General features: G+C 40.2%; 2 protein-coding genes across 5 annotated transcripts in view; both read right to left on the bottom strand.

The window, feature by feature from the left end:
• The window catches only part of arrb1 (arrestin, beta 1), a 33,954-nt gene extending 25,964 nt beyond the window's left edge, over positions 1-7,990 (bottom strand). Inside the window, exons 1-4 of the mRNA XM_061972432.1 lie at positions 7,828-7,990; positions 4,189-4,219; positions 4,028-4,088; positions 3,906-3,950 (exon numbers count right to left, since the gene is read on the bottom strand). Coding sequence (XP_061828416.1) covers positions 3,906-3,950; positions 4,028-4,088; positions 4,189-4,219; positions 7,828-7,847 — 157 coding nt within the window. The 5' untranslated portion in view covers positions 7,848-7,990. The remainder of the gene's footprint in view (positions 1-3,905; positions 3,951-4,027; positions 4,089-4,188; positions 4,220-7,827) is intronic.
• A 40-nt stretch (positions 7,991-8,030) lies between these two features.
• Positions 8,031-27,500, bottom strand: part of LOC133614458 (autophagy-related protein 16-1) — a 43,089-nt gene continuing 23,619 nt past the window's right edge. For 2 of the 4 annotated variants that reach the window (XM_061972431.1, XM_061972428.1), the window contains exons 6-17: positions 26,575-26,652; positions 26,456-26,509; positions 22,380-22,482; positions 22,180-22,285; positions 22,041-22,111; positions 21,903-21,974; positions 18,879-18,993; positions 18,706-18,811; positions 17,066-17,218; positions 16,950-16,997; positions 16,757-16,858; positions 12,847-13,417 (exon numbers count right to left, since the gene is read on the bottom strand). In XM_061972431.1, the coding sequence (XP_061828415.1) occupies positions 13,324-13,417; positions 16,757-16,858; positions 16,950-16,997; positions 17,066-17,218; positions 18,706-18,811; positions 18,879-18,993; positions 21,903-21,974; positions 22,041-22,111; positions 22,180-22,285; positions 22,380-22,482; positions 26,456-26,509; positions 26,575-26,652 (1,102 nt within the window). In that variant the 3' untranslated portion in view covers positions 12,847-13,323. Of the gene's footprint in view, positions 8,207-11,934; positions 12,424-12,846; positions 13,418-16,756; positions 16,859-16,949; positions 16,998-17,065; positions 17,219-18,705; positions 18,812-18,878; positions 18,994-21,902; positions 21,975-22,040; positions 22,112-22,179; positions 22,286-22,379; positions 22,483-26,455; positions 26,510-26,574; positions 26,653-27,500 lie in introns of those variants that run through there. The other 2 variants (XM_061972429.1, XM_061972430.2) reach the window with 2 other exon arrangements.

Here is a 27,500-nt window from a genome sequence, read left to right as displayed (position 1 = left end):
TGATACTCCAACTTGCTTTATAAATAATATATTTATTTAAATAAAGCATTTTTGCTCCTCTGTTGACAGCAGTGTTGGTGCTAGGAATTTTCAAATTGGGGTCCCAGGGACCCCATCAAGTCATAAAAATGGGGTTCCACAGTACATTTTTGGAGTCCCACTTTTTTGTAAGCGTTTTGAAAACAAATGATAAACGCATGCATTATCCTGTTATATCTCACATTCTATATTGTGTTTTGGAAAAAGGTTGTCATAAACGTTACTTCATTCATTAAAATAAATAATAAAAAAAGAAGACAAATGTGTATGCATATGTTAATGTATTCAGTTATAAACATTCACTTTCTTCTTTCCTTCATGGATCTAAACTTTACCGCTGCTGGTAGTTTTTTCTATGTTTTTATTTAATAAGTTGTCGGCGTATTTATTTCAGTATAAAAGTGTAAAAAGTGTTTTGCTTGGGTCATGAAATGATGATAATGGTGTGCCAGGGCATACATACATTTTATATTTAACGCTTAAATCTCTGGAGTCTACCGGTACATCAACTTCACATCTATTCCTCATTTCAAAATGTTTTAGTTTTTTTTATGTTGTTTTTTTGTTTGTTTTCCGCAAATTTAATGGCAAACACACAAAATATGCAAAATCTTCCACTAACAATATTTTTCAAAGTGGAATATTTGATGTGAAGTAATGGGAACATTTGATAGGTCAATAATTCATAATAACATTGATTTTGATTCAATATTATGTTTTGAGCAATGACAGTTTGAAAAAAAAAAAAACAGCTTTGTTTTATTAGTCAACATTGCAACTTTTTCTAAATAACATTTCACCTTTAAGCTTTTTTATTTCACTTTTGTTATGTTTTTCTTTATTTTAATAGTATTTTTAGAATGTGCCGTGGGCCTTTAAAACATTAGCTGTGGGCCGCAAATGGTAATGGGTGTGTATGTTGTAGCGTCCCGGAAGAGTTAGTGCTGCAAGGGGTTCTGGGTATTTGTTCTGTTGTGTTTATATTATGTTACAGTGCGGATGTTCTCCCGAAATGTGTTTGTCATTCTTGTTTGGTGTGGGTTCACAGTGTGGCGCATATTTGTAACAGTGTTAAAGTTGTTTATACGGCCACCCTCAGTGTGACCTGTATGGCTGTTGCCCAAATATGCTTCGCATTCACTTGTGTGTGTGTGTCAAGCCGTAGATATTATGTGACTGGGCCAGCACGCAAAGGCAGCGCTTTCAAGTATTAATTGCCGCTCTGTACATCTTCCTGCGTCCGTGTACACAGCGGCGTTTTAGAAAGTCACAAATTTTACTTTTGGAAACCGATAATTTTGAAATCGATACCGATAATTTCCGATATTACTTTTTAAAGCATTTATCGGCCGATACTATCGGACATCCCTAAAGACAGGAATTCACATTAGTTATTGTTAGAATAATTGTTTTTAAATTATCACAAAAAACTTTGTGTTACATTGAGTTCTGTCAAGTAAGAAGACGAAAGCTGTCTTTGAAACCTACCAAGAAGAATGCTCGTAAAACTCCACTGTGTAAGGGGGAGAGCCACATGAAAGGTTTTCTGTTTTCTCTCATGTATGGTATGCAACAGAAGGATTTGTTCTGGCCCAAGGACTTCAAAGCGGAGAGATGACAGGATCTGCCCAATTTCCAGACGAACTCTTTTTTAACTATTTTATGGACCTCTTTTTGAACTATTTTACAAACTCTTTTTGAACTGACCTTTTCTGTGAATTGTTTACGACCTTTTCTGTGAACTTTTTGCGACCTTTGTCCTTTGGAAACAGCTGTGGCCATGTGGTCGGGGAGGGTCCAAAATAAAAGAAGGAGGGATGCAATCTTTTGTCAGAGCGTGCTGGAGATTGTAGAAGGATACAATGTCCGGGCGACTCTCCTCAATATATTGAGTCCAAATTGAGTTCTGTCTTTGTTTAATTCTTTGCCTCTTGTCTTGTTTAATAGATGTCATCAGTGTTTGAACCTGACAGTTATAAAAAAAAGTTTTCAAATACTTCTTAGTCCCATGTTTTGATTTTGGGCCTGCTGCGAATCAAGCACCCATTCACATGCTGCATGCTTGCATTTTAGCTCATTTTCTATGTTTAAACCTAAAAATCTGCTAACTTTTCCTACGGCATCATGCTAACGTTAGCATAATGTTTTATGCTACAGTTTTTACAAATGTTATTTATTTATACCTACAATTCATGGCTTTTGATACTAAGCGCCATCTTAGAAGTATGCTAACTTTTCCCATGTTTTATGCAAGCATTTTTGCTCATTTTTTATGTTTAAACCTAAAAATCACGGATTTTGACACTTAACACCATCTTAGAATTATGCTAACTCTTCCTATGGCATCATGCTAATGTTAGCATAACATTTTATGCTACCATTTTTACCAATGTAATTTGATTATACCTAAAATTCATGGCTTTTTATACTCGGTGCCATCTTAGAAGTTTACTAACCTTTCCTATGTTTTATGCTAGCATTTGAGCAAATTTTGTACGTTTAAACCTAAAAATCATGGCTTTTGATACTTAACTCCATCTTAGAATTATGCTAACTCCCTATAGCATCATGCTAACGTTGGCATGCTAATGTTTTATGTTCTCATTTTTACAAATGTTATTTATTTATACCTCATATTCATGGCTTTTGATACTAAGTGCCATTTTAGAAGTATGCTAACTTTTCCCATGTGTTATGCTAGCATTTTAGCTAATTTTGTATGTTTAAACCTAAAAATCATGGATGTTGATACTTAAAGCCATCTTAGAAGCATGCTAGCTTTTCCTACGTTTTATGCTAGCATTTTAGCTAAATATGCTAATTCTTCCCATGGCATCATGCTAACGTTAGCATAACAGTTACCATTTTTACAAATGTTATTTATTTATACCTAAAATTCATGGCTTTTGATACTAAGCGCCATTTTAGAAGTATGCTAACTTGTCCCAATTGTTATGCTAGCATTTTAGCTTATTTTGTATGTTTGAACCTAAAAATCACGGATTTTGATACTTAACGCCATCTTACAAATATGCTAACTTTTCTTAAGTTTTATGCTAGCATTTTAGCTAATTATGCTAACTCTTCCTATAGCATCATGCTAACGTTAGCATTACATTTTATGCTACCATTTTTACAAATGTTATTTATTTATACCTAAAATTCATGGCTTTTGATACTAAGCGCCATCTTAGAATTATGCTAACTTTTCTTATGTTTTATGCTAGCATTTTAGCTAATTTTGACAATTTAAAACAAAAATGTATGGTTTTTGAAACAAGTATTTTTACCATTACAACAAGCTAATGTTTTATCCTAGCCTTATTGCTAGTTTTATTTATATTAACCTCAAAATCAAAAGTACTTGGTGTATTATTTGCAGACTGCATCAATTGTAGTTTTCCGTGCCAACAAAGCAAGCATGCCTGATAGAAAGCACTCAAAATGCACAAGCCATATGCATGCTACCTACCGATTAGCAATAGCGATTTCAACACCTCCGAATGTGGTAAAGAAAACTACAAACAATCAAATAATTGGTGTGTAATAAGTACAATACTTACAGTTCAAACACTTTGTAGACAAGACTGGCACATTCAACTTAATGGCAAAGACTACTTCCTGACTAAGAAAATAAAATATATAGCAACTGGATAACACAGTTATTATTATCAGCTTAAATGTTACCTAGAAAAATTATTTATTATTAAAAAGTACCGGAAATTGGTACGGTTGAGTATGGAGTACCGGGGATCGGTACCATCCCCAACCCTCACCGCACGTCACTGCACAAAAACTGCACAAAAACTGCAAATCTACTTTTAACTTCCAGGTTCAGTTTGTTCCAAATGATATTTCCGACAAACCTTTTCTCTCCTTCAAGTACTCCGGATCAATCAGGATCACGCCATCTGACAACAAGACCAGAAGAGAAACCAAACCGCTGTTTTACCCTCAAAAAGGTGCCATGTCCGTACAAGTGACTTACCCACAGGCTCCACTCGGTCCACGTGGTCCACAAAGTCTCTCTTCCCCAGATAGACGGTGAGCTGAAGGGGTCAGAATTTAGCACAGCCAATCAGCTGCCAGCAAAGCTAATGATGCTAATCAGTTAGCCAATCATCTCCAGGAGGAAATAAGACAACCTACCTTCCCATTGGGACTTGCTTTCTTAAACACTCTGAAAAATAAAACATCTCTTTAGTAGGGCTGCCCCTAAAACTCTTAATAACTGTCTGGAATGGACTTAAGCTGTCTTTAAGCTGAAATGGAGTGGTAATTGTTTTTTTTAGCGACACCCATACGTTGTACATGTGACAAAGATATTTTTTTCTGCTTCATGAGGCAGTATGTTGAATGATGCGGACACGTTTGTTACTGGGTACTTTCTAATACGCTTCTTCCTTTGTATATACAAAACCCAAACCCAGTGAAGTTGGCATGTTGTGTGCATGGTAATTACAAACAAAATACATACATCCATTTTCTACCGCTTGTCCCTTTTTTGGGATCGTGGGGGGTGCTGGAGCCTATCTCAGCTGCAAACCCTTTTCAACTTATACTCAATTGAATGGCCTGCAAAGACAAGATATGCAATGTTGGAACTGGCAAACTGTTCTTTTTTGCAAATTGGAATTTGATGCCTGTAACATGTTTGTTTTTTTAAAAGCTGGCACAAGTGGCAAAAAAGACTGAAAAAGTTGAGGAATGTTCATCAAACACTTACTTGGAACATCCCACAGGTCAACAGGCTAATTGGGAACAGGTGGGTGCCATGATTGGGTATAAAATCAGCTTCCATGAAATGCTCAGTCATTCACAAACAAGGATGGGGCGAGGGTCACCACTTTGTCAACAAATGCGTGAGCAAATTGTCCGAAAGTTGAAGAACAACATTTCTCAACCAGCTATTGCGGCCACCATCTACGGTCCGTAATATCATCAAAAGGTTCAGAGAATCTGGAGAAATCACTGCACGTAAGCGATGATATTACGGACCTTCAAACCCTCAGGCGGTACTGCATCAAAAAGCGACATCAGTGTGTAAAGGATATCACCACATAGGCTCAGGAACACATCAGAAAACACTGTCAGTAACTACAGCTGGTCGCTACATCTGTAAGTGCAAGTTAAAACTCTACTATGCAAAGCGAAAGCCATTTATCAACAACACCCAGAAACGCCGCCGGCTTCACTGGACCCAAGCTCATCTAAGATGGACTGATGCAAAGTGGAAAAGTGTTCTGTGGTCTGACGAGTCCACATCTCAAATTGTTTTTGGAAACTGTGGACGTCGTGTCTTCCGGACCAAAGAGGAAAAGAACCATCCGGATTGTTCTAGGCACAAAGTGTAAAAGCCAGCATCTGTGATGGTATGGGGGTGTATTAGTGCCCAAGACATGGGTAACTTACACATCTGTGAAGGCACCATTAATGCTGAAAGGTACATACAGGTTTTGGAGCAACATATGTTGCCATCCAAGCAACCCTAACATGGACGCCCCTGCTTATTTCAGCAAGACAATGCCAAACCACGTGTTACATCAACGTGGCTTCATAGTAAAAGAGTGCGGGTACTAGACTGGCCTGCTTGTAGTCCAGACCTGTCTCCCATTGAAAATGTGTGGCGCATTATGAAGCCTAAAATAGCACAACGGAGACCCCCGGACTGTTGAAAACTTAAGCTGTACATCAAGCAAGAATGGGAAAGAATTTAACTTAAAAAATGAGACCCTCGCCCGATCCTTGTTTGTGAATGACTGAGCATTTCATGGAATCTACTTTTATACCCAATCATGGCACCCACCTGTTCCCAATTTGCCTGTTCACCTGTGGGATGTTCCAAATAAGTGTTTGATGAGCATTCCTCAACTTTATCAGTATTTATTGCCAACTTTCCCAACTTCTTTGTCACGTGTTGCTGGCATCAAATTCTAAAGTTAATGATTATTTGCAAAAAAAAAAATGTTTATCAGTTTGAACATCAAATGTTGTCTTTGTAGTGCATTCAATTGAATATGGGTTGAAAAGGGTTTGCAAATCATTGTATTCCGTTTATATTGATATCCAACACAATTTCCCAACTCATATGGAAACGGGGTTTGTATTATATTTTCCTTTTGACATTAAAAATCATGTACTGCATGCAATTGCACATCTTTTACAATTCAATATTATCAAAATGTAAATATATTATCATGTATTCCAAAAATATTTTTTTATTAAAAGAAAGATAAATACTGTACTTAAACATCTGCTTGACTTATGATTTCAAAACAAATGACCAATCAAATTGTAGACTGTAAAATTGACAATTTATTTTACAGTGACATTTTTTTTTTTTTTTAACCATAAAATCAACTTTAGTACTGTTTTTCTTTTCATATACCGGTACTACAGAGCCCCTAAAGGGACATGGGGGGAAAAAATAAATAAATCTTTTTTTTTTTATCTCGTGCGCACGAGAAACTTTTTATAGTTATAAAAAAAAATATATATATATATATATATATATATATATATATATATATATATATATATATATATATAATTTACACCGCACGCACGAGATACAAAAAAAATAATACATAAATTATAAAAAAAAAGAAGTATTTTTTATTTTTTTATAACTTTATAAAAAGTTTCTCGTGCGCACGAGATACATGTCTAAAATAATAATAATAATAATAATAGTAATTATAAAATAAAATAAATTCCCCCATGTCTCTTTAGGGGCTGAGTAATATACAGTAAGACACTAAAACATTAAAAAATAAACAAAAAAAACATTAAAACAACAAGATTTTACGGTAAAAAAAATAAAAATAACTCGCACCACTGTTGCTTGAATTTTACTGCTAAAAATAGTGGTATTGTTTCTCCATTCCATTCCATTTTATTATATGATGTAAAAAAACCACTGCTTTTACAGTAAAATTCTGGTGACTGAGCTGACAGTTTTTAAAGTAAAATTTAAATATTTTCTTTGCAGCTTATGCAAAAAAAAAAATATTGTTAATGTACTATATATGTATATTCATATATTACTCATTGTTAAAAGCGGCCTTCTGAGAGCAACCATAACTGCGACGTGGCCCTCGATGAAAACCAGTTTGACACCCCTGTTCTAGATGGAGATTTATTCTCTATCATTATATGATGTAAAAAAAAACCCACTGCTTTGACAGTAAAATTCTGGTGACTGAGCTGACAGTTTTTAAAGTAAAATTTGAATATTTTTTTTGCAGCTTATGTAAAAAAATGTATTGTTAATGTACTATATGTGTATATTCATATATTACTCATTGTTAAAAGCGGCCCTCTGAGGGCAACCGTAACTGCGACGTGGCCCTCGATGAAAACCAGTTTGACACCCCTGATCCATCTGGGTCTTTAAACAAAACAAAACATTACAGCAGCGGACGTTTTGACGAAGGCGTCCACCAAAAAAAAGTCTCGTCAAGTCTCCCCGTCTCATTAACTCCTCCGCCCTACATACTTTTACCCTGGAATACCTCGTCCTGTCGGGAGATGATGAGCGGTTCCGAACTTGTTGTCATGGTAACCATATTCCACACTGTCATGGCACTCAAACAACAACATTTCGCAACACACACACACACACACACACACACTCCTGGTGCGTTGCAATTTTAGGAGCACACAAAACAACCATTCAGGATTTACGGCCAAATCAGACGTCACGTGCCTGGCATGAGACGATGTCGTGTACACACACACACACACGCACACGCACACGCACACACCCACGCAAAAACAAAAGGCTACCTGGTTCCTTTATCTCCCATCCTGACGGCGACGACGAGGAGCGAGTGGACACACTAATGGTGAGGAGGAGGAGGAGGAGGGATCCTGTCACCGTGGAAACCGAGGGAAGTGTTCTGTGTGGGGATGCGTCACATGATCAGAGGAAAAAAGCCCACAGAAGCCCCCTCCCCAGCCTCCCACCCACCGCCGTCACGTGCCAGCATTTAAAAGGGCAGACTCACCAAAAGGGTTGAATAAAAGATGAACATTCTGTCGTTCCAAACCTTTCCTCCTTCAAAGTTCGGCGTTTAAAAAAAAACCGTTGCCGCCTGCCGGGTGCGTCGCTGCCTTTCTTTCCTTCAGATTTCAAAATGTGAGGTGATGTTGCTCCTCAGTCATCCTGGCCTCCCGGCACCCAGAAACATGAAATGAGCAATTATTTGGCATGGAAGTTTTATGACAGGAATTTGTCATGTTGTTTTCGTACAATTAAGGTAACATTGGACAGGGGAAAAAACTGGGAAAACTGTTGAAAATGTTGCAATTTTCATGTCATTTTATGAATAATGTGCAAGAAGCACTTTTTTCTTCTTGGGTTTCCTTGTTGTCAACATCTTTTTGTATTCAGTGCAGTAGATGCCTGCATAATTACCACTCAGAATCTCCAAAAATGTGTTGATTGTCAGGGGCCGCATGGATGATGCAGACCAGGGGTGTCAGGGGCCGCATGGAGGAAACTCTATTCCCAAGCGGGCCGGATGGGTAAAATCATGGCATAATAACTTAAAAATAAAGACAAATTCAGATTGTTTTCTTTGTCTTACTTTGGCCAAAAATGAGGCCATCGCAGACGCCAGCTGTGGACAGCCCGACAGCCCAGCCGCCTGCTGCTCCAGCTCTGGAAACACCATCCAGCGGGCCGTCGCCATCTTCCTCGTCTCCGGCGGGCCGTCCGCCATGCTCGTCGCCTCCACGGCCTCCTGCTTTCCTGCCACACGCCTCCTCCTCATCGGCCAAGAGAGTGGCCGTTCCGTGATGTAGCGGCATTGAACGCGTCACCGCCACCTGATTTTCCTTTGCTGGCTGCGGGGACACAAGGCTTGGCGACCCGCCGCCAACTGCGCCCTTCACTGTCCCGTGACATTTGAACCTTGTTTTTTGGGGGAACGTCTAGAATCCATCCCTTAAGGGGGGGGTACTGTGACGATCTGTCACATTCACGTCGGGTTGTGTTTCCTGGGTTGGTGTTTATTTCCCGTCAGTGCTCTTATTTTGGTTCCATTTCCTGCTTGTCTCCCTGAGCGCTGTTTTTCCCCTCACCTGTTGCTGATTGTCAGCCTGGCCACACCCATACTTGCCAACCCTCCCGAATTTTCCGGGAGACTCCCGAAATTCAGCACCTCTCCCGAAAACCTCCCGGGACAAATATTCTCCCGATTTTTAGCCGGAGCTGGAGGCCACGCCCCCTCCAGTTCCATGCGGACCTGAGTGAGGACAGCCTTTTTTCACTATGTGAGGACAACAGGGTGACAAGAACTAAATCATCCAGACTAGAGATACATTGTATTATTATGTTTATCTTACCTAAAAATAAATAGATATTTATTAATTTAAAAAAAACAAAAAACTAAATACATTTTTACTATATTTTGCTAAAAACATCAATTGTATTTTAATTTTTATTTGTTCTGACTCATTACATCCAGCCATATAATTATACATTAAAATAAACATATTTGAAATAATTAATTTTAAATTATCATAATAATTCATTTAAAATGACCATATTTAATTATTCAAATAATTTCTTGTTTATCAACAACTTTAGCATTTTATTCACTACATTTTGAAGCTCTCAAAAGCCAAGTTATGTTATATTCCTTAATATTTATTTATGCAAGTTTGAAGTATCAATTATCCAAACACAGTTTTGTTTGCATATTTTCAGGATGTAGGTATATATATATATATATATGTATGAAATACTTGACTTGGTGAATTCTAGCTGTCAATATACTCCCCCCCTCTTAACCACGCCCCCCCCCCCCCGACCACGCCCACCTCCCGAAATCGGAGGTCTCAAGGTTGGCAAGTATGGCCACACCTGTTGTCAATCAGCTGGCTGCCTCGCCCTCCAGTCAGTGCTCGATGACTGTTTGCTGTCTCCTGTTATCCTGTTTCCTGTTATCCTATTAAAGTCATGTTTTCCTGCAACACGCCTGCCATCTCTGCATCTTGGGGTTCACCTCCAACAAATCATGACACCATGAAGAACACAATGAACTCAGACTTTGTCTTAGTGTTTTTACAAAGCCATTAAACTTTAAGCACTTCCCACCATGTTTGGAAAAGCAATCGAGTGTTTCCTCAAACATCCGCAACTGCCACAACACATTCATTTATCATCATTCAAATATTAAATGTAATTTTTATTTATAAATGGTTGATTTATATAGGCTAGTAAGGTAAAGTTTTGTACCTGACAGGTACAAAACTTTACCTTACTAGCCTATATAAATCAACCATTTATAAATACACACTAGTAGGCTAAATGAACCTCTTGAACAGTCAAATATTACAATTATAATACAAACAAAACAAGGATCAAAGTGACACCATAGCCGAAACATAACATAACATAACCACAAAGTTAACCAATGCGAACTCGGTAGCTTTAAACATAAAATAAAACAGAACAAACGTAACAAATGTAGAAACACACATTTTTACAATGGAGTTCAGGGTGCGCATTCAACCAATTGCAAGCACTGCATGGATGTCTTTGCATCTTACCAATTCATTATTAAATCCGTTGAGTGGATAATTTATTCCTATCACCTGCACTGATTGGAGTAGTGGCAGCCAATCCAGGCGGCGCTTAAACACTGTCATGGGTTACACTTGAATTGCTATTGCGACATCCGGTGGACACATTTAGAACAGCAGTTTCTTTCATTAAAAAAAATGCAGCTTGTTGTTTTTATTCAGCAAACTGATCCTACGGGATGCGGGCCGGAATAAACTTGTTAGCGAGCCTGATACTTTTGACACCCCCCGATGTAGACGCATCTCGAAAAAAATAAACGAGTCGTTTAAAACTAGCAATTTTTTTTTTTACTGAATCCGGACATATGAGTACTGGGAAACCAGGTAACGAGGTAAGATGTCCGGCTGTAATTAAACGCGGGGCAAGTACATGTTTGAGTTTCCGCGCATGGGGTGACTGCAGTGAAAGTACCCGATTCACTTAATGAGTGACTCATAGGAACTCAAGGGAATCAGGTTTCCCATCACTACTTTGGAGGAAGATGGAGGCGTCGCCACAGCAAACGGAAGTGCAAAGTGTAGCGGCAGCCTGACAAGCAGACTCTTGTCTTTCATTATCATTCATTGGTGCTGAGGGCTTACACATTTTATCACCTACAACATGTTTCATGCGCGTGTGAATCATATTTATGGCTTAAACCCGGATTATCCTTCCTTCACCACGAGCAGCTCAAGAGAGATGCGGAAGGTTATTGTCGCTCGATCCAATTTATTAATTACAGCACTCACTTTTATTGCAAGTGTTGATCCAAAATCAGAGGACAGCGTCAACATCAGCTTGATAATAATAATAGATTTTGTTTGTAAAAAGCAATTTATATTGAGTAAACAATCTCAAAGTGCTGCAGTGTATTAAAAAAAAAGAAAAAAAAAGATAATTAAGAAATAAATAAAAATAAAAACTAGATTAGCCAAATAGCTATAATTAGTATGCATATACAGGTAAAAGCCAGTAAATTAGAATATTTTGAAAAACTTGATTTATTTCAGTAATTGCATTCAAAAGGTGTAACTTGTACATTATATTTATTCATTGCACACAGACTGATGCATTCAAATGTTTATTTCATTTAATTTTGATGATTTGAAGTGGCAACAAATGAAAATCCAAAATTCCGTGTGTCACAAAATTACACACGGAAAAGTTACACCTTTTGAATGCAATTACTGAAATAAATCAAGTTTTTCAAAATATTCTAATTTACTGGCTTTTACCTGTATAAAAAAAAGGCTTTTCTTTTTCTTTTTTTTTTAAATAAGGGTTTTTAAGCCTTTTTTAAAAGGATCCACAGTCTGTGGTGCCCTCAGGTGGTCAGGGAGAGCGTTCCACAAACTGGGAGCGGCGGAGCAGAAAGCCCGGTCTAGCATTTTATACACTTTTTTCCAGGTACACACCTCGGAGTAATATATTTTGGTACTTGACGTATGTTGCTGTTAGCATTTTAGCTTATTTAACAGATGTACACCTCAGCGTCGAATATTTTGCTACTTGACGAATGACACATTTTAGCTTGTTAACGTGACCATGCTGGCATTTTTAGCTCATTTTCTAGGTATACACGTCAGTCATATTTTGGTACTTGATGCATGCTAGCATTGTCAGAATAATTGTATCTAAGTTATCACAAAACTTTGTTTCAATGAGTTCCCGGCGAGCGGACAAAAGCTGTCTTTGATCTTACCAATCAGAAGGCTTGTGAAACTCCACTGTGTAGGTTGGGAAGCCGCATGTAGGTGTTGGTTTCTTTGATGTATTGTAATCCACAGGAAGATTTTGTCTTGACCCGAGATCTAGAAAGCAGAGAGGAAGCAGGACCTGACTCCCCTCCAGGCACCTTTTCTTTGAACAGTTTTGTGACCGAAGGCAGCGGCTGTTTACGACCCCCCTCCCTTAGAAACAGCCGTTGCCATGTAATCAGGGAAAGTCCAAATAAAAGAGGAGGCGTACAATCTTTCGTCAGAGCGTGGTGGGACACTGTACAAGGGTACAGCTCTACGCGTTTGTCCTCATTGAGCCAAATTTAATTCTGTCTCTTGTTTAATTCCTTGCTTCTTTGTCTGTTTAATAGATGTCATCAGTGTTTGAACCTGACAAGCATTTTATACACTTTTTTCAGGTACTTGACAACAAAATAAGTGGGGAGCCAAGGAAGTCTTCTCCACAGTGAAAGAAGCATGGCCATGTTTGTTTACCAGCTCTGCTGGGTCTCAGGAGGTTTTTAAAGATCCTTTTTAATTGCGAAGATGTGTCAGAAAAGTGTGAAAAGACAAAAAAGGGCAGGTTTTAATAAAAGCTTTGGCCAGAAGTGATGCACCAAAATAATCCCATCATGTCGATGACACTTGACTCCCCGCAGGCGACACTGTCTTGTTTTGTTTTTCTCACTTTCATAAAACAGACTCACCATCTTTTTATGAAAATATAAACATTTTAAAATGTTCCCTTTCTTCTCCCAGGTCTTAAAAAATGTCACAAAAAAAAAGTCCAAAAAGGTGACAACAAAGCAATAAATAAGGTATAAAAAGGCAAGATGATAAAAGAGCAAATTAAATCCTGTATGAGGTAGTTGGAGTCAAAGGAAGTCAAATTCCTTGGTGGCCAGAAGGTGGCGCTGTGTTGTTAAGACAATAGTCTTCATGACAACAAATTACCTAAAAACGTCCTTTTGTTCCACAGTTGCTATGGCGACATCAGATGTCACTCCAGAGGACCGCCCGCCCCCTCTTGTCAACGCTGGCCACATACTCGCCGGACAGTGACCAGCAGATGGCGCTGATGGCCGCGCTGAAGGACGAAAGAGAAAAACAAGGTTTAGATGGTCCAGGTGGTCTAGTTGAGACCACCTAGACCACCGACTGACATCCGTCACATTCCAGCTCCTTCCAGACTCCTCCTAAAGTTTCAACTCATCGTCCTCACTTCAGTCTAAGCTTGACAATAAACTAGCAGTTAGCACCTAGCAGAGGGTCCCGGTCTCAGATCAGATCCCACAAATAACGGTCCCTGACCTGGGACTGGAGACCATCTGAGTTCATCTGCTTTGTACAGTAGCTAGATGTTAGCCACCACGTTAGCCACACATTACTTACACGTTTGCCACATATGAGCCCCCCACATTGTTTACATGTTAGCAACACATTACTTACACGTTAGCCACCTCGTTAGCGTGTCTGTGTTTACTAACAAAACATCCTGGCCAAGCCGAAGCAGAGTTTCTTAACATGGAGATATTCTCACTACATTTCTTTTGTCGAGCACAATGAAAAGAACATTTTAGTTAAATGTAAGTTGTGTCTTGGATCAAAGACCCTATCTAATGCCCAAAACAGCAATTCAAATCTGTTGAAACGCCTACAAAAGCAACATGCTTCGACGAAGCTAGTAAAGAGAGACACACAGCCGCTGGATTTTAACAGAGGGACTGCTAGCCAGGACAACATTGATAGAGACATTGCAGCGTATGTGCTAGAAGACATGCAGGCTATTTCTACAGTGGAGTCACCCGCTTTCAGGCAGCTGGGCACAGTGGACAGTGAGCACATAAACATGGAAAGCAAGCTAAAGAAGACACTCCAAACTCTGCTTCTGCTCACCATTCATCCCTGAAGGTACACACACTGTCAATTCTCTTATTTACTCTCTCATTCTAGACTTCTAGAGTGTTTGATTACCACATCACTAAATGTATAGACTATAAAGTTCACAAACATAAAGAGGGATCCTAGTGGGCCAGGCCAATCTTTCCTTTTCTCTAAACTAAAACTGGGGAAATGCGTCGAGTGTTCTGGGCTTCAGTACAGTGTTGATCTCCTGAAGACATGATTTTATTTCACAATTCCTTGAGAGAAAAAAACGCCTGGTTAGGCGTGTGTATAGCAGTATGTGTGCTGTATATAGTGACATGACATATAATTATGTCATGTGTGCTTTACTTGGGTGAGACCAGGTTAACAGCTATGTTGTGACATGTTTTTATTATGCTGTTTGTTACTTATGTATGTTATGTTGCAGCTATTTAAAATAGTGTTGTCAATTTGTTCTGGCCCAAAATAAATTGGCCCTTTGAAACATATCTTTGTCTTTGTGTGTTGTATGTAGACCACATTGCTTAGCAGAGTTCAGTGATGCAAATGCATGTCAAGTTGATCAACACATTGTATTATTCTCCAGTGCAATAGCAGTACTGAAATGAAGGCTAAGAGGCCATTAATGGGAGCCTTACATTAAAAAAAAGAAGAAAGAAGTAACTAAATAGTTACTTTTCACAGTAACGCATTACTTTTTGGTGTAAGTGACTGAGTTAGTAACTGAGATACTTTTGAAATAAAGTAACTAGTAACTGTAACTAGTAACTAACTAGTTACTGGTTTTCAGTAACTAACCCAACACTGCTAATCATTAGCCACATGTTAACAGCACATTAGCCACATGTTAGTCACACGTTAAGAGCACATTAGCCACATGTTAGCCACACGTTAGCTACTCATTAGCCACATGTTAACAGCACATTAGCCACATGTTAGCCACACATTAAGAGCACATTAGCCACACGTTAGCTACTCATGAGCCACATGTTAACAGCACATTAGCCACATGTTAAGAGCACATTAGCCACATGTTAGCTACTCATGAGCCACATGTTAACAGCACATTAGCCACATGTTAAGAGCACATTAGCCACACGTTAGCTACTCACTAGCCACATGTTAAGAGCACATTAGCCACATGTTAACAGCACATTAGCAAAATGTTAGCCACACGTTAAGAGCACATTAGCCATATGTTAGCTACTCATTAGCCCACATGTTAACAGCACATTAGCCACATGTTAACAGCACATTAGCAAAATGTTATCCACACATTAAGAGCGCATTAGCCACATGTTAGCCACACGTTAAGAGCACATTAGCCACATGTTAGCTACTCATTAGCCACGTGTTAGCCACACGTTAGCTACTCGTTAGCCACACGTTAACAGCACATTAGCCACATGTTAGCCACACGTTAGCTACTCATTAGCCACACGTTAACAGCACATTAGCCACATGTTAGCCACACGTTAGCTACTCATTAGCCACATGTTAACAGCATATTAGCCACATGTTAGCCACATGTTAACAGCACATTAGCCACATGTTAGCCACATGTTAACAGCACATTAGCAAAATGTTAGCCACACGTTAGCTACTCATTAGCCACATGTTAACAGCACATTAGCCACATGTTTACAGCACATTAGCCACATGTTAGTCACACGTTAACAGCACATTAGCCACATGTTAGCCACACGCTAGCTACTCGCTAGCCACACGTTAACAGCACATTAGCCACATGTTAGCCACACGTTAGCTACTCATTAGCCACACGTTAACAGCACATTAGCCACATGTTAGCTACTCATTAGCCACACGTTAACAGCACATTAGTCACATGTTAGCCACACGTTAGCTACTCATTAGCCACACGTTAACAGCACATTAGCCACACGCTAGCCACACGTTAACAGCACATTAGTCACATGTTAGCCACACGTTAGCTACTCATTAGCCACACGTTAACAGCACATTAGCCACACGCTAGCCACACGTTAACAGCACATTAGTCACATGTTAGCCACACGTTAGCTACTCATTAGCCACACGTTAACCGCACATTAGCCACATGTTAGCCACACGTTAGCTACTCATTAGCCGCATGTTAACAGCACATTAGCAAAATGTTAGCCACACGTTAGCTACTCATTAGCCACATGTTAACAGCACATTAGCCACACGTTAACAGCACATAGCCACATTAGCTACTCATTAGCCACATGTTAACAGCACATTAGCAAAATGTTAGCCACACGTTAACAGCACATTAGCCACATTAGCTACTCATTAGCCACATGTTAACAGCACATTAGCCACATGTTAGCCACACGTTAACAGCACATTAGCCACATTAGCTACTCATTAGCCACATGTTAACAACACATTAGCAAAATGTTAGCCACACGTTAAGAGCACATTAGCCACACGTTAGCTACTCATTAGCCACATGTAGGCAGCACATTAGCCACATGTTAGCTACTCATTAGCCACACGTTAGCCACACATGACGTACACGTTAGCAACATGTCACCTGTGTTTGTCAGCGAGGCGTGTTTCCAAGTTGCCACTGAAGACGTTCCACACGTAGACGGCGCCATCTGCTGATCCAGCCGCCACAAAGCCAGCGTCTGGGCTGAGAAGACATCAAGACTGAGGTGTGAACCAAACTACCGAGCGAAAGGGAGCGTTTTATTAAATGCTTTATTGGTATTTGTGAAGCCCACCTGATGGCCGCCTTGGTGCTGTCACTGCCACACTTGAAGCCCTCGGCCCTGAGGGCGAACAGAAGGCGTTAGTTAGCGTGTGTAAACCACGCCACGCCGCGTGAGCTGGTGTTTACCTGAAGGCGGCGCTCTGGCCGCTACACCTGCGCACGTCCAGCAGTTGGAGGCCGTCGTCACGACAACAGCTGAGCAGCTGACGGCGGTCGGCGCTGAGGTCCAATGACGTGACTTTGCCCTGAGCTTCTAGCTCGTGAACGCAGCTGGCCAGCCTGGAACAGCAACGACTCATTAGCATGCTGCACTTCCTGTTAGGTCGACTTTAGAAGTTCAGGACCTGTTAGCATGCTAACGTTAGTATGCTAGCTCTTTTTTTTTTTTTTAGCTAATTGCATAGGTATAATCCTCAGTTATATGTTAGTGTACACTTTTTTGAAGTACACACCTTGGTACATAACGTATGTTACAGTTAGTACACCTCAGCGTCAAATATTTTGTTACTTGACGAATGACATTTTTTAGGTTGTTAACGTGACTATGCTAGCATTTAAAGCTAATTTTCTAGATATACTCTCACATTCACTCATTCACACACTGATGGCGGGAGCTGCCATGCAAGGCCCTAACCTGGACCCATCGGGAGATGGGTGAGGTGTCTTGCTCAAGGACACAATGGACATGACGAGATTGGTAGAAGGTGGGGATCGAACCAGAAAGCCTGAGGTTTCTGGCACGGCCACTCTCCCATACGCACCACGCCGTCCCCCAAAAAAGTGTATAAAAGGATATCACCACATGGGCTCAGGAACACTTCAGAAACCCAAACCTAAGTGCAAGTTAAAACTCTCCTATGCAAGGCGAAAACCGTTTATCAACAACACCCAGAAATGCTGTCGTCTTCGCTGGGCCTGAGCTCATCTAAGATGGACTGATACAAAGTGGAAAAGTGTTCTGTGGTCTGACGAGTCCACATTTCAAATTGTTATTGGAAACTGCGGACGTCGTGTCCTCCGGACCAAAGAGGAAAAGAACCATCCGGATTGTTATAGGCGCAAAGTTGAAAAGCCAGCATCTGTGATGGTATGGGGGCGTATTAGTGCCCAAGACATGGGTAACTTACACATCTGTGAAGGCACCATTAATGCTGAAATGTACATACAGGTTTTGGAGCAATATATGTTGCCATCCAAGCAACGTTATCATGGACGCCCCTGCTTATTTCAGCAAGACAATGCCAAGCCACGTGTTCATAGTAAAAGAGTGCGGGTACTAGACTGGCCTGCCTGTAGTCCAGACATGTCTCCCATTGAAAATGTGTGGCGCATTATGAAGCCTAAAATAGCACAACGGAGACCCCCGGACTGTTGAACAACTTAAGCTGTACATCATGGGAAAGAATTCCACCTGAAAAGCTTCAAAAATGTGTCTCCTCAGTTCCCAAACGTTTACTGAGTGTTGTTAAAAGGAAAGGCCATGTAACACAGTGGTAAAAATGCTCCTGTACCAACTTTTTTGCAATGTGATGCTGCCATTAAATTCTAAGTTAATGATTATTTGCAAAAAAGATTAAGTTTCTCAGTGTGAACATTAAATATCTTGTCTTTGCAGTCTATTTAATTGAATACAAGTTGAAAACGATTTGCAAATCATTGTATTCTGTTTTTATTTACCATTTACACAACGTGCCAACTTCACTGGTTTCAGATTTTGTATATGCATTTTTTTTATCTTACCGTAATAACCATAGAAAAAAAGTTACCTGGCGTCCCAGAATCGGATCTTGTGGTCAAAATGTCCGCTGATGATGAGGTTGTCGGAGCAGACGACGTCGCTGCAGAAAGACGGCACGTCCACCAGCCGAACACCTGAGCAGCACAAGTGTGGTGTTGATGTGAGTACTAATGCCCCCTGTTGGTGGACGGTGTCACCTACAGGCGGCTCTGTGGGGGTCCCACAGTCTGATGGTCCCGTCTGCACTTCCTGTGACCACCTGATGAAGACTGAACCTTGCAGCGGTCACCTTCCTCTTGTGACCTGTCAGAGTCAGCTGACACACACACACACACACACACACACACACACACACACACACACACACACACACACACACACACACACACACACACACACACACACACACACACTGGTTATCATTTGAAATGGGGACCAAGTTTTTGATCATGACTTGTGGGGACCACCCTTTCTACAGGTTGTGGACGCATAAAAAAATGGTGTAAAATGTCCACTGCCCAATTAGCTCATACACATCTTTAAATCTCTGGATTGATGAAGTAATGTGCTGATCATTCTTACTGGGGACCCTGGTGAAAAAAAAAGAGTTCATATGGTTCATGGGGACCACATTTAAATCATTTTGCATAATTCACACAAATTTGTACGTGACTACTGAGGACCCTTTAATAAAAAAACAAGTTCATGTCAGAATAATTCTATCTAAATGATCACAATACTTTGTGTTACATTGAGTTCTGTCAAGTAAGAAAACAAAAGCTGTCTTTGAAACCTACCAAGAAGAAGGCTCGTAAAACTCCACTGTGTAAGGGGGAACATGAAGGGTTTTCTGTTTTCTCTCATGTATGGCAATCAACAGAAAGATATTGTTCTAACCCAAGGACTTCAAAGCGGACAGAAGGCAGGATCTGCCCAATTTCCAGACGACCTCTTTTTGAACCTCCTTTTTGAACTATTTTACGACCTCTTTTTGAACTTTTTTACGAACTCTTTTTGAACTGACCTTTTCTGTGAACTGTTTACAACCTTTTCTGTGAACTGTTTGCGACCTTTGTTCTTTGGAAGCAGCTGTGGAAGGAGGCGTGCAATCTTTTGGCAGAACGTACAAGGGTAAAGATGTGCACGTTTCTCCTCACTGAACCACATAGAATTCTGTCTGTTTGACTCTATGCTTCTTGTCTTGTTTAATAGACGTCATCAGTGTTTGAACCTGACAGTTCAACTGAAATATGACATGATGGTCAGAATACAGCACTACAGCTGTCCTCTTATAGGAAGTTTCACCACTTAAATGTTAAAGCAAATCCTGCATCTTCTGTGACATTACTGAAAACTGCTATTTAGCAGTAATGAAGTTGTCTGCAACTCCAACTACCATATATAGAAGGATATAGAATGGATCTGACTATCATTTAATAAATAAGGATAAATGGGTTATACTTGTATAGCGCTTTTCTACCTTCAAGGTACTCAAAGCGCTTTGACACTATTTCCACATTCACCCATTCACACACACATTCACACACTGATGGCGGAAGCTGCCATGCAAGGCGCTAACCAGCAGCCATCAGGAGCAAGGGGAATGTGTCTTGCCCAAGGACACAACGGACGTGACTAGGATGGTAGAAGGTGGGGATTGAACCCCAGTAACCAGCAACCCTCCGATTGCTGGCACGGCCACTCTACCAACTTCGCCACGCCGTCCCAAAAGGTTTCCCTTAAGGCAGGGGTCTGCAACCCGCGGCTCCGGAGCCGCATGCGGCTCTTTGACCACTCTGATGCGGCTCAGCTGCATACTTGCCGACCCTCCCAATTTTCCCGGCCGGATTTCAGTGCCTCTCCCGGAAATCTCCCGGAGCAAATGTTCTCCGATTTTCACCCGGACAACAATATTGAGGGCGTGCCGTGATGGCACTGCCTTTATTAGCGTCCTCTACAATCTGTCGTCACGTCCGCTTTTTCATCATACTGTCTGCGTGCCAGCCCAGTCACATGTTGTATGCGGCCTTCGCTTACACACACAAGTGACTGCAAGCATACTTGGACAACAGTTATACAGGTCACACTGAGGGCGGTCGTATAAACAACTTTAACACTGCTACAAATATGCGCCACACTGTGAATCCACACCAAACAAGAATGACAAACACATTTCGGGAGAACATCCGCACCGTAACACAACATAAACACAACAGAACAAATACCCAGAATCCCATGCAGCACTAACTCTTCCGGGCTACATTATACACCCCTGCTACCACCAAAACCCCCCCGCCCCCCTCCGTGCGTCGGTTGAGGTGGCCGGGGTTGATGTGTGGGGGAGCAGGGTTGGGGGGGCAGGGTTTGGTTGTAGCGGGGGTGTATAATGTAGCCCGGAAGAGTTAGTGCTGCATGGGATTCTGGGTATTTGTTCTGTTGTGTTTATGTTGTGTTACGGTGCGGATGTTCTCCCGAAATGTGTTTGCCAATTCTTGTTTGGTGTGGGTACACAGTGTGGCGCATATTTGTAACAGTGTTAAAGTTGTTTATACGGCCACCCTTAGTGTGACCTGTATGGCTGTTGCCCAAGTATGCCTTGCAGTCACTCATGTGTGTCTACAGAAGCCTCATATAACATGTAACTGGGCTGGCACGCTGCATGTACAGGTTGTAGAGGTCGCTAAAGGCAGTGCCATCACGGCACGCCCTTACTATTGTTTGGGTGAAAATCAGCAGACATTCGAGAGAATAGTTGCCCTGAAGTTCGGGAGACTCCCGGAAAAATCGGGAGGGTTGGAAAGTATGACGCTGTCAAGCACCATTCATATAAAACTCGCGGGCCGCACTAACATTACATTTTCATATTAAGGTGCGGGCCGCGTGTCTGAGACCCCTGGTTTATACATAGCACAAAACAAAACAAAAAACTTTCTATGCAGTGTTATTTCATTTTAAATTTCAAAAGAGTTTTGTGGCTCCTATTGTTTTCTTTCATTTGTGAAACGGGTTAAAATGGCTCTTTGAGTGGTAAAGGTTGCCGACCCCTGCCATAAGGGGACCTGTTTTTTTGTCCCCACACCGTCAGAGGTCCCCTAAAGGTGACTGTGTAAACAGAACGATGTCCCCATTAAGTAAGCATTGCCAGAACACACACACACACACACACACACACACACACGATACGTACACACACCCATAACGCGATTGTGACCTTGTTGGCGTTACCTTGGGAACGGGGTCATCCAAACGCCACATCAAAGCAGACTTGTCGTACGACCCCGCCAAAATCCTGCGACCCTGAGGAAAAAACAAAAAAACAAAAACAGGCCTCCATCTTTACGAGCGCTTGGACGCCATACCCACCGTCGGGTCAAACTCGACACAGGTGATGCCCTCCGTGCTACCGTCCAGGCTGGCCCTGTGTCTTAGGGCACCTGATGACATCACCGATGGACGCATGTCAAGTTCTGTTCCATGGTGCGGACAAGGCGCGGCAGCGTACCTGCTCTGACGTGCCACAGTTTGACCATCCTGTCAGTTCCTCCGCTGGCCAGCAGGGCGGAGCTGGAGCAGAAAGTGGCCGCGTTGACTCCCTGTTCATGTGCGTCCTGTGAAACGACAAACACTTCAGAACTACTCCCAAAGTCTGTACCGGGACTGTATTTAGTCCAGACCAGGACATGGCCCCATGTTGCATCTTACCAGGACCTGAAGGGCGCGGACCGGAACTCTGGCTGACATAGAAACTCTGACAGGACACAGCAGGTCCTCCTCCAAACCACAGAGACTTTGGCCCCGCCTCTTCCTGTCGACAGAAACATGACTTCCTGGATTTTTGCCATGTTAGCCATAGACATCTTATAAGTAGACGCAGCATCGAGCGCTATGTAAAGCGACTTTGGGTACTTAGAAAAGCGCTATATAAATCCCAGGTGTTATTATTATTATTATTATTATTACTGCCTACTGGCGCTGACGAGACGCGGGGCCGCCATCTTGGAGTGGTGATCCGCTCCACTCAGTGCAATTCATTTGGCAGGAGCAATGAACTGTCAACGCATTTAATTCATCTTACCTCACTGAATACTAGGGATGTCCGATAATGGCTTTTTGCCGATATCCCGATATTGTCCAACTCTTTAATTACCGATACCGATATCAACCGATACAGATATATACAGTCGTGGAATTAACACATTATTATGCCTGATTTGGACAACCAGGTATGGTGAAGATAAGGTCCTTTTTAAAAAATAAATTAAAAAAATAAGATAAATAAATTAAAAACATTTTCTTGAATAAAAAAGAAAGTAAAACAATATAAAAACAGTTACATAGAAACTAGTAATTAATGAAAATGAGTAAAATTAACTGTTAAAGGTTAGTACTATTAGTGGACCAGCAGCACGCACAATCATGTGTGCTTACGGACTGTATCCCTTGCAGACTGTATTGATATATATTGATATATAATGTAGGAACCACAATATTAATAACAGAAAGAAACAACCCTTTTGTGTGAATGAGTGTGAATGGGGGAGGGAGTTTTTTTTGGGTTGGTGTACTAATTGTAAGTGTATCTTGTGTTTTTTATGTTGATTTAATAAAACAAATAAATAAAAAATAAAAACGATACCAATAATTTAAAAAAAGCGATACCGATAATTTCCGATATGACATTTTAAAGCATTTATCGGCCGATATTATCGGACATCTCTAACACACACCTAATGAAATGAGTACCGTATTTTTCGGAGTATAAGTCGCACTGGAGTATAAGTCGCACCTGCCGAAAATGCATAATAAAGAAGGAAAAAAAACATACAGGTAAAAGCCAGTAAATTAGAATATTTTGAAAAACTTGATTTATTTCAGTAATTGCATTCAAAAGGTGTAACTTGTACATTATATTTATTCATTGCACACAGACTGATGCATTCAAATGTTTATTTCATTTAATTTTGATGATTTGAAGTGGCAACAAATGAAAATCCAAAATTCCGTGTGTCACAAAATTAGAATATTACTTAAGGCTAATACAAAAAAGGGATTTTTAGAAATGTTGGCCAACTGAAAAGTATGAAAATGAAAAATATGAGCATGTACAATACTCAATACTTGGTTGGAGCTCCTTTTGCCTCAATTACTGCGTTAATGCGGCGTGGCATGGAGTCGATGAGTTTCTGGCACTGCTCAGGTGTTATGAGAGCCCAGGTTGCTCTGATAGTGGCCTTCAACTCTTCTGCGTTTTTGGGTCTGGCATTCTGCATCTTCCTTTTCACAATACCCCACAGATTTTCTATGGGGCTAAGGTCAGGGGAGTTGGCGGGCCAATTTAGAACAGAAATACCATGGTCCGTAAACCAGCCACGGGTAGATTTTGCGCTGTGTGCAGGCGCCAAGTCCTGTTGGAACTTGAAATCTCCATCTCCATAGAGCAGGTCAGCAGCAGGAAGAATGAAGTGCTCTAAAACTTGCTGGTAGACGGCTGCGTTGACCCTGGATCTCAGGAAACAGAGTGGACCGACACCAGCAGATGACATGGCACCCCAAACCATCACTGATGGTGGAAACTTTACACTAGACTTCAGGCAACGTGGATCCTGTGCCTCTCCTGTCTTCCTCCAGACTCTGGGACCTCGATTTCCAAAGGAAATGCAAAATTTGCTTTTGTCAGAAAACATGACTTTGGACCACTCAGCAGCAGTCCAGCTCTTTTTTTCCTTAGCCCAGGTGAGACGCTTTTCGCGCTGTTTCTTGGTCAACAGTGGCTTGACACGAGGTATGCGGCAGTTGAAACCCATGTCTTTCAAGCGTCTCTTGGTGGTGGATCTTGAAGCACTGACTCCAGCAGCTGTCCACTCCTTCTGAATCTCCCCCACATTTTTGAATGGGGTTTTTTTCACAATCTTGACCAGGGCGCGGTGATCCCTATCGCTTGTACACTTTTTCTGACCACAGTTTTTCCTTCCCTTTGCCTCTCCATTAATGTGTTTGGACACAGAGCTCTGAGAACAGCCAGCCTCTTCAGCAATAACCTTTTGTGTCTTTCCCTCCTTGTGCAATGTGTCGATGGTTGCCTTTTGGACAGCTGTCAAATCTGAAGTCTTCCCCATGTTTGTGTAGGCTTCAGAACTGGACTGAGAGACCATTTAAAGCCCTTTGCAGGTGTTTTGAGTTAATCAGCTGATTAGTTTGTGGCACCAGTTGTCTTCAAAATTTAACCCTTACACAATATTCTAATTGTGTGACACACGGAATTTTGGATTTTCATTTGTTGCCACTTCAAATCATCAAAATTAAATGAAATAAACATTTGAATGCATCAGTCTGTGTGCAATGAATAAATATAATGTACAAGTTACACCTTTTGAATGCAATTACTGAAATAAATCAAGTTTTTCAAAATATTCTAATTTACTGGCTTTTACCTGTATATAAGTCACACTGGACGCATCTTACCTCACTGAATGAGGCCAAACTATGAAAAAAACTGCGACTTATAGTCCGAAAAATACGGTATATTGATATTTTGCCGGTAGCCATGGGTGTCAGGATGTTTGTCGCCATGAGGGAATTATATTTCTTTGCTTTAAACAATCGTACTATAAAAAAATTCTAAGACGGTAAATCTAATAATTGACAGTTGCATGGTGAGTTGTTATTAGAGATAAAATCTACACACTGAGGAGAAAAAGTTATTTCTTAATTAATGACAGTTAACATGCGTGAAGTAACAAAATCTTTGACTCTGACGTGTTTACCAACAAAGTTTGCTCAAAATCTAGCCTGCTAACATCAGCATGCTAGATTTTTAGCTAATTTTGTCAAGTAACAAAACAAATGAGCAAATGGGCAAGAAAAAGCTAGCATGTGAAATAATGTACTATTCTTAATGCTAACTAAATACATTGATAGCATACACATACGCCTAAAGAAATAACTATAATGATATTTGGCGACGACCTAAAAACCCAGCAATGCTAACGTTAGCATGCTAACAGTTAGCATGAGTCAAGCAACAAAATATTTGACTTTGATGGGTGAGTCCTGACATATAAAGTAAGTTCATGAAGCGATGACACACATGTTCATTAATTAGTTATTAAATCAGTAAACCAAGAAATTATACATTGAATCTTGAAATAATAAACTATATCATTAACTCAATAATTATATGATTAAATCATTAATTCAATGATTAAATCATTAAATGTACATTTACATTGAATAAACTAATGATGTATATAACTTAATTATGGACACATTTATTATTACACCTTTTTTTTTAAATTATAAATATCGCATTAATCATGCATACATGCAAGTTAATAACGCAATTTATTTTTACCGCACGTCGCCAACTTGACTTCAAAATATGCCCAAACTGGACTTTAGATAATACTGTTACCAAGTTTTGAGTAAATAAATGACATATATTAAATGAAACATTTAAATATTTTCCTGAATGACAATCTGACAATAACATTGCATTCGTGTCCAAATATTGGGCTATTTTTTTAGTTTAATTCAAATTATGCAAGCTAGTATTAACCTGTGATTAATTGCGATTAACCCAAATTCAAAAATGTGGTTAAAAAAACTGCACTCATTTAATTTTTTTTTACTTTTATCTCTTTTGACGCTCCATAGTTTGGTTGACTTTAGGATGAAGGAATGTGTGTGTTACAAGTTATTCATACCCAATAATAAATGAACTAATCGGCCACTCTCTCGTTACAAATCCAGGGCCCTTTCAAAATAAAGCGAGCACTCACTCAAAGAGCTCTTTGATGGTGGTCAGAATGCTCGGCGAAGATTCCGAAGCTGACCTGCAACAGGGAACGGCAGCTGAGTCGTGACGTCGGCTTGACGGAAGGTAAGGGAGGGATCTCACCTCGAAAGGCGACCGTGACTTTTTTCTGGCGAGCTCTCTTTGAAGGGCAAACGCCTCAGGTTGGCAAGGCTGAAGGAGCTGGAAAACAACAAACGTTTGCAACAACTTGAGTGAGTTTTGCCCCTAGGGGAAATGTACATACACAATATAACACACAATATTGTTTTTTTCATAGTATTCACATTTTTAACTGTACATTAAATTAACATTATATACCGTATTTTTCGGAGTATAAGTCGGTTCGGAGTATAAGTCGCTCCGGAGTATAAGTCGCACCGGCCGAAAATGCATAATAAGGAAGGAAAAAAAACATATATAAGTCGCACTGGAGTATAAGTCGCATTTTTGGGGGAAATTTATTTGATAAAAACCAAGAATAGACATTTGAAAGGCAAATTTAAAATAAATAAAGAATAGTGAACAACAGGCTGAATAAGTGTACGTTATATGAGGCATAAATAACCAACTGGTATGTTAACGTAACATATTATGGTAAGAGTCATTCAAATAACTATAACATATAGAACATGCTATACGTTTACCAAACAATCTGTCACTCCTAATCGCTAAATCCCATGAAATCTTATACGTCTAGTCTCTTACGTGAATGAGCTAAATAATATTATTTGATATTTTACGGTAATGTGTTCATCATTTCACACATAAGTCGCTCCTGAGTATAAGTCGCACCCCCGGCCAAACTATGAAAAAAACTGCGACTTATAGTCTGAAAAATATGGTATATACTTGCAGTGTGCATATAAAACATATTACATATTGTTATGAAGGTGTCTGTTACCACATGATATATATACTTGCAGTGTGTATATTGTACATGTTACATATTGTTATGAAGGTGTCTGTTACTACATTATATACAATATATACTTTCAGTGTGTATATTGTACATATTACATATTGTTATG

This window comes from Nerophis lumbriciformis, linkage group LG17 (genome assembly GCF_033978685.3).
Source record: "Nerophis lumbriciformis linkage group LG17, RoL_Nlum_v2.1, whole genome shotgun sequence".
In the NCBI taxonomy this organism is placed as follows: Eukaryota; Metazoa; Chordata; class Actinopteri; order Syngnathiformes; family Syngnathidae; genus Nerophis; species Nerophis lumbriciformis.
This window is presented reverse-complemented; position numbering and strand designations above follow the sequence as displayed.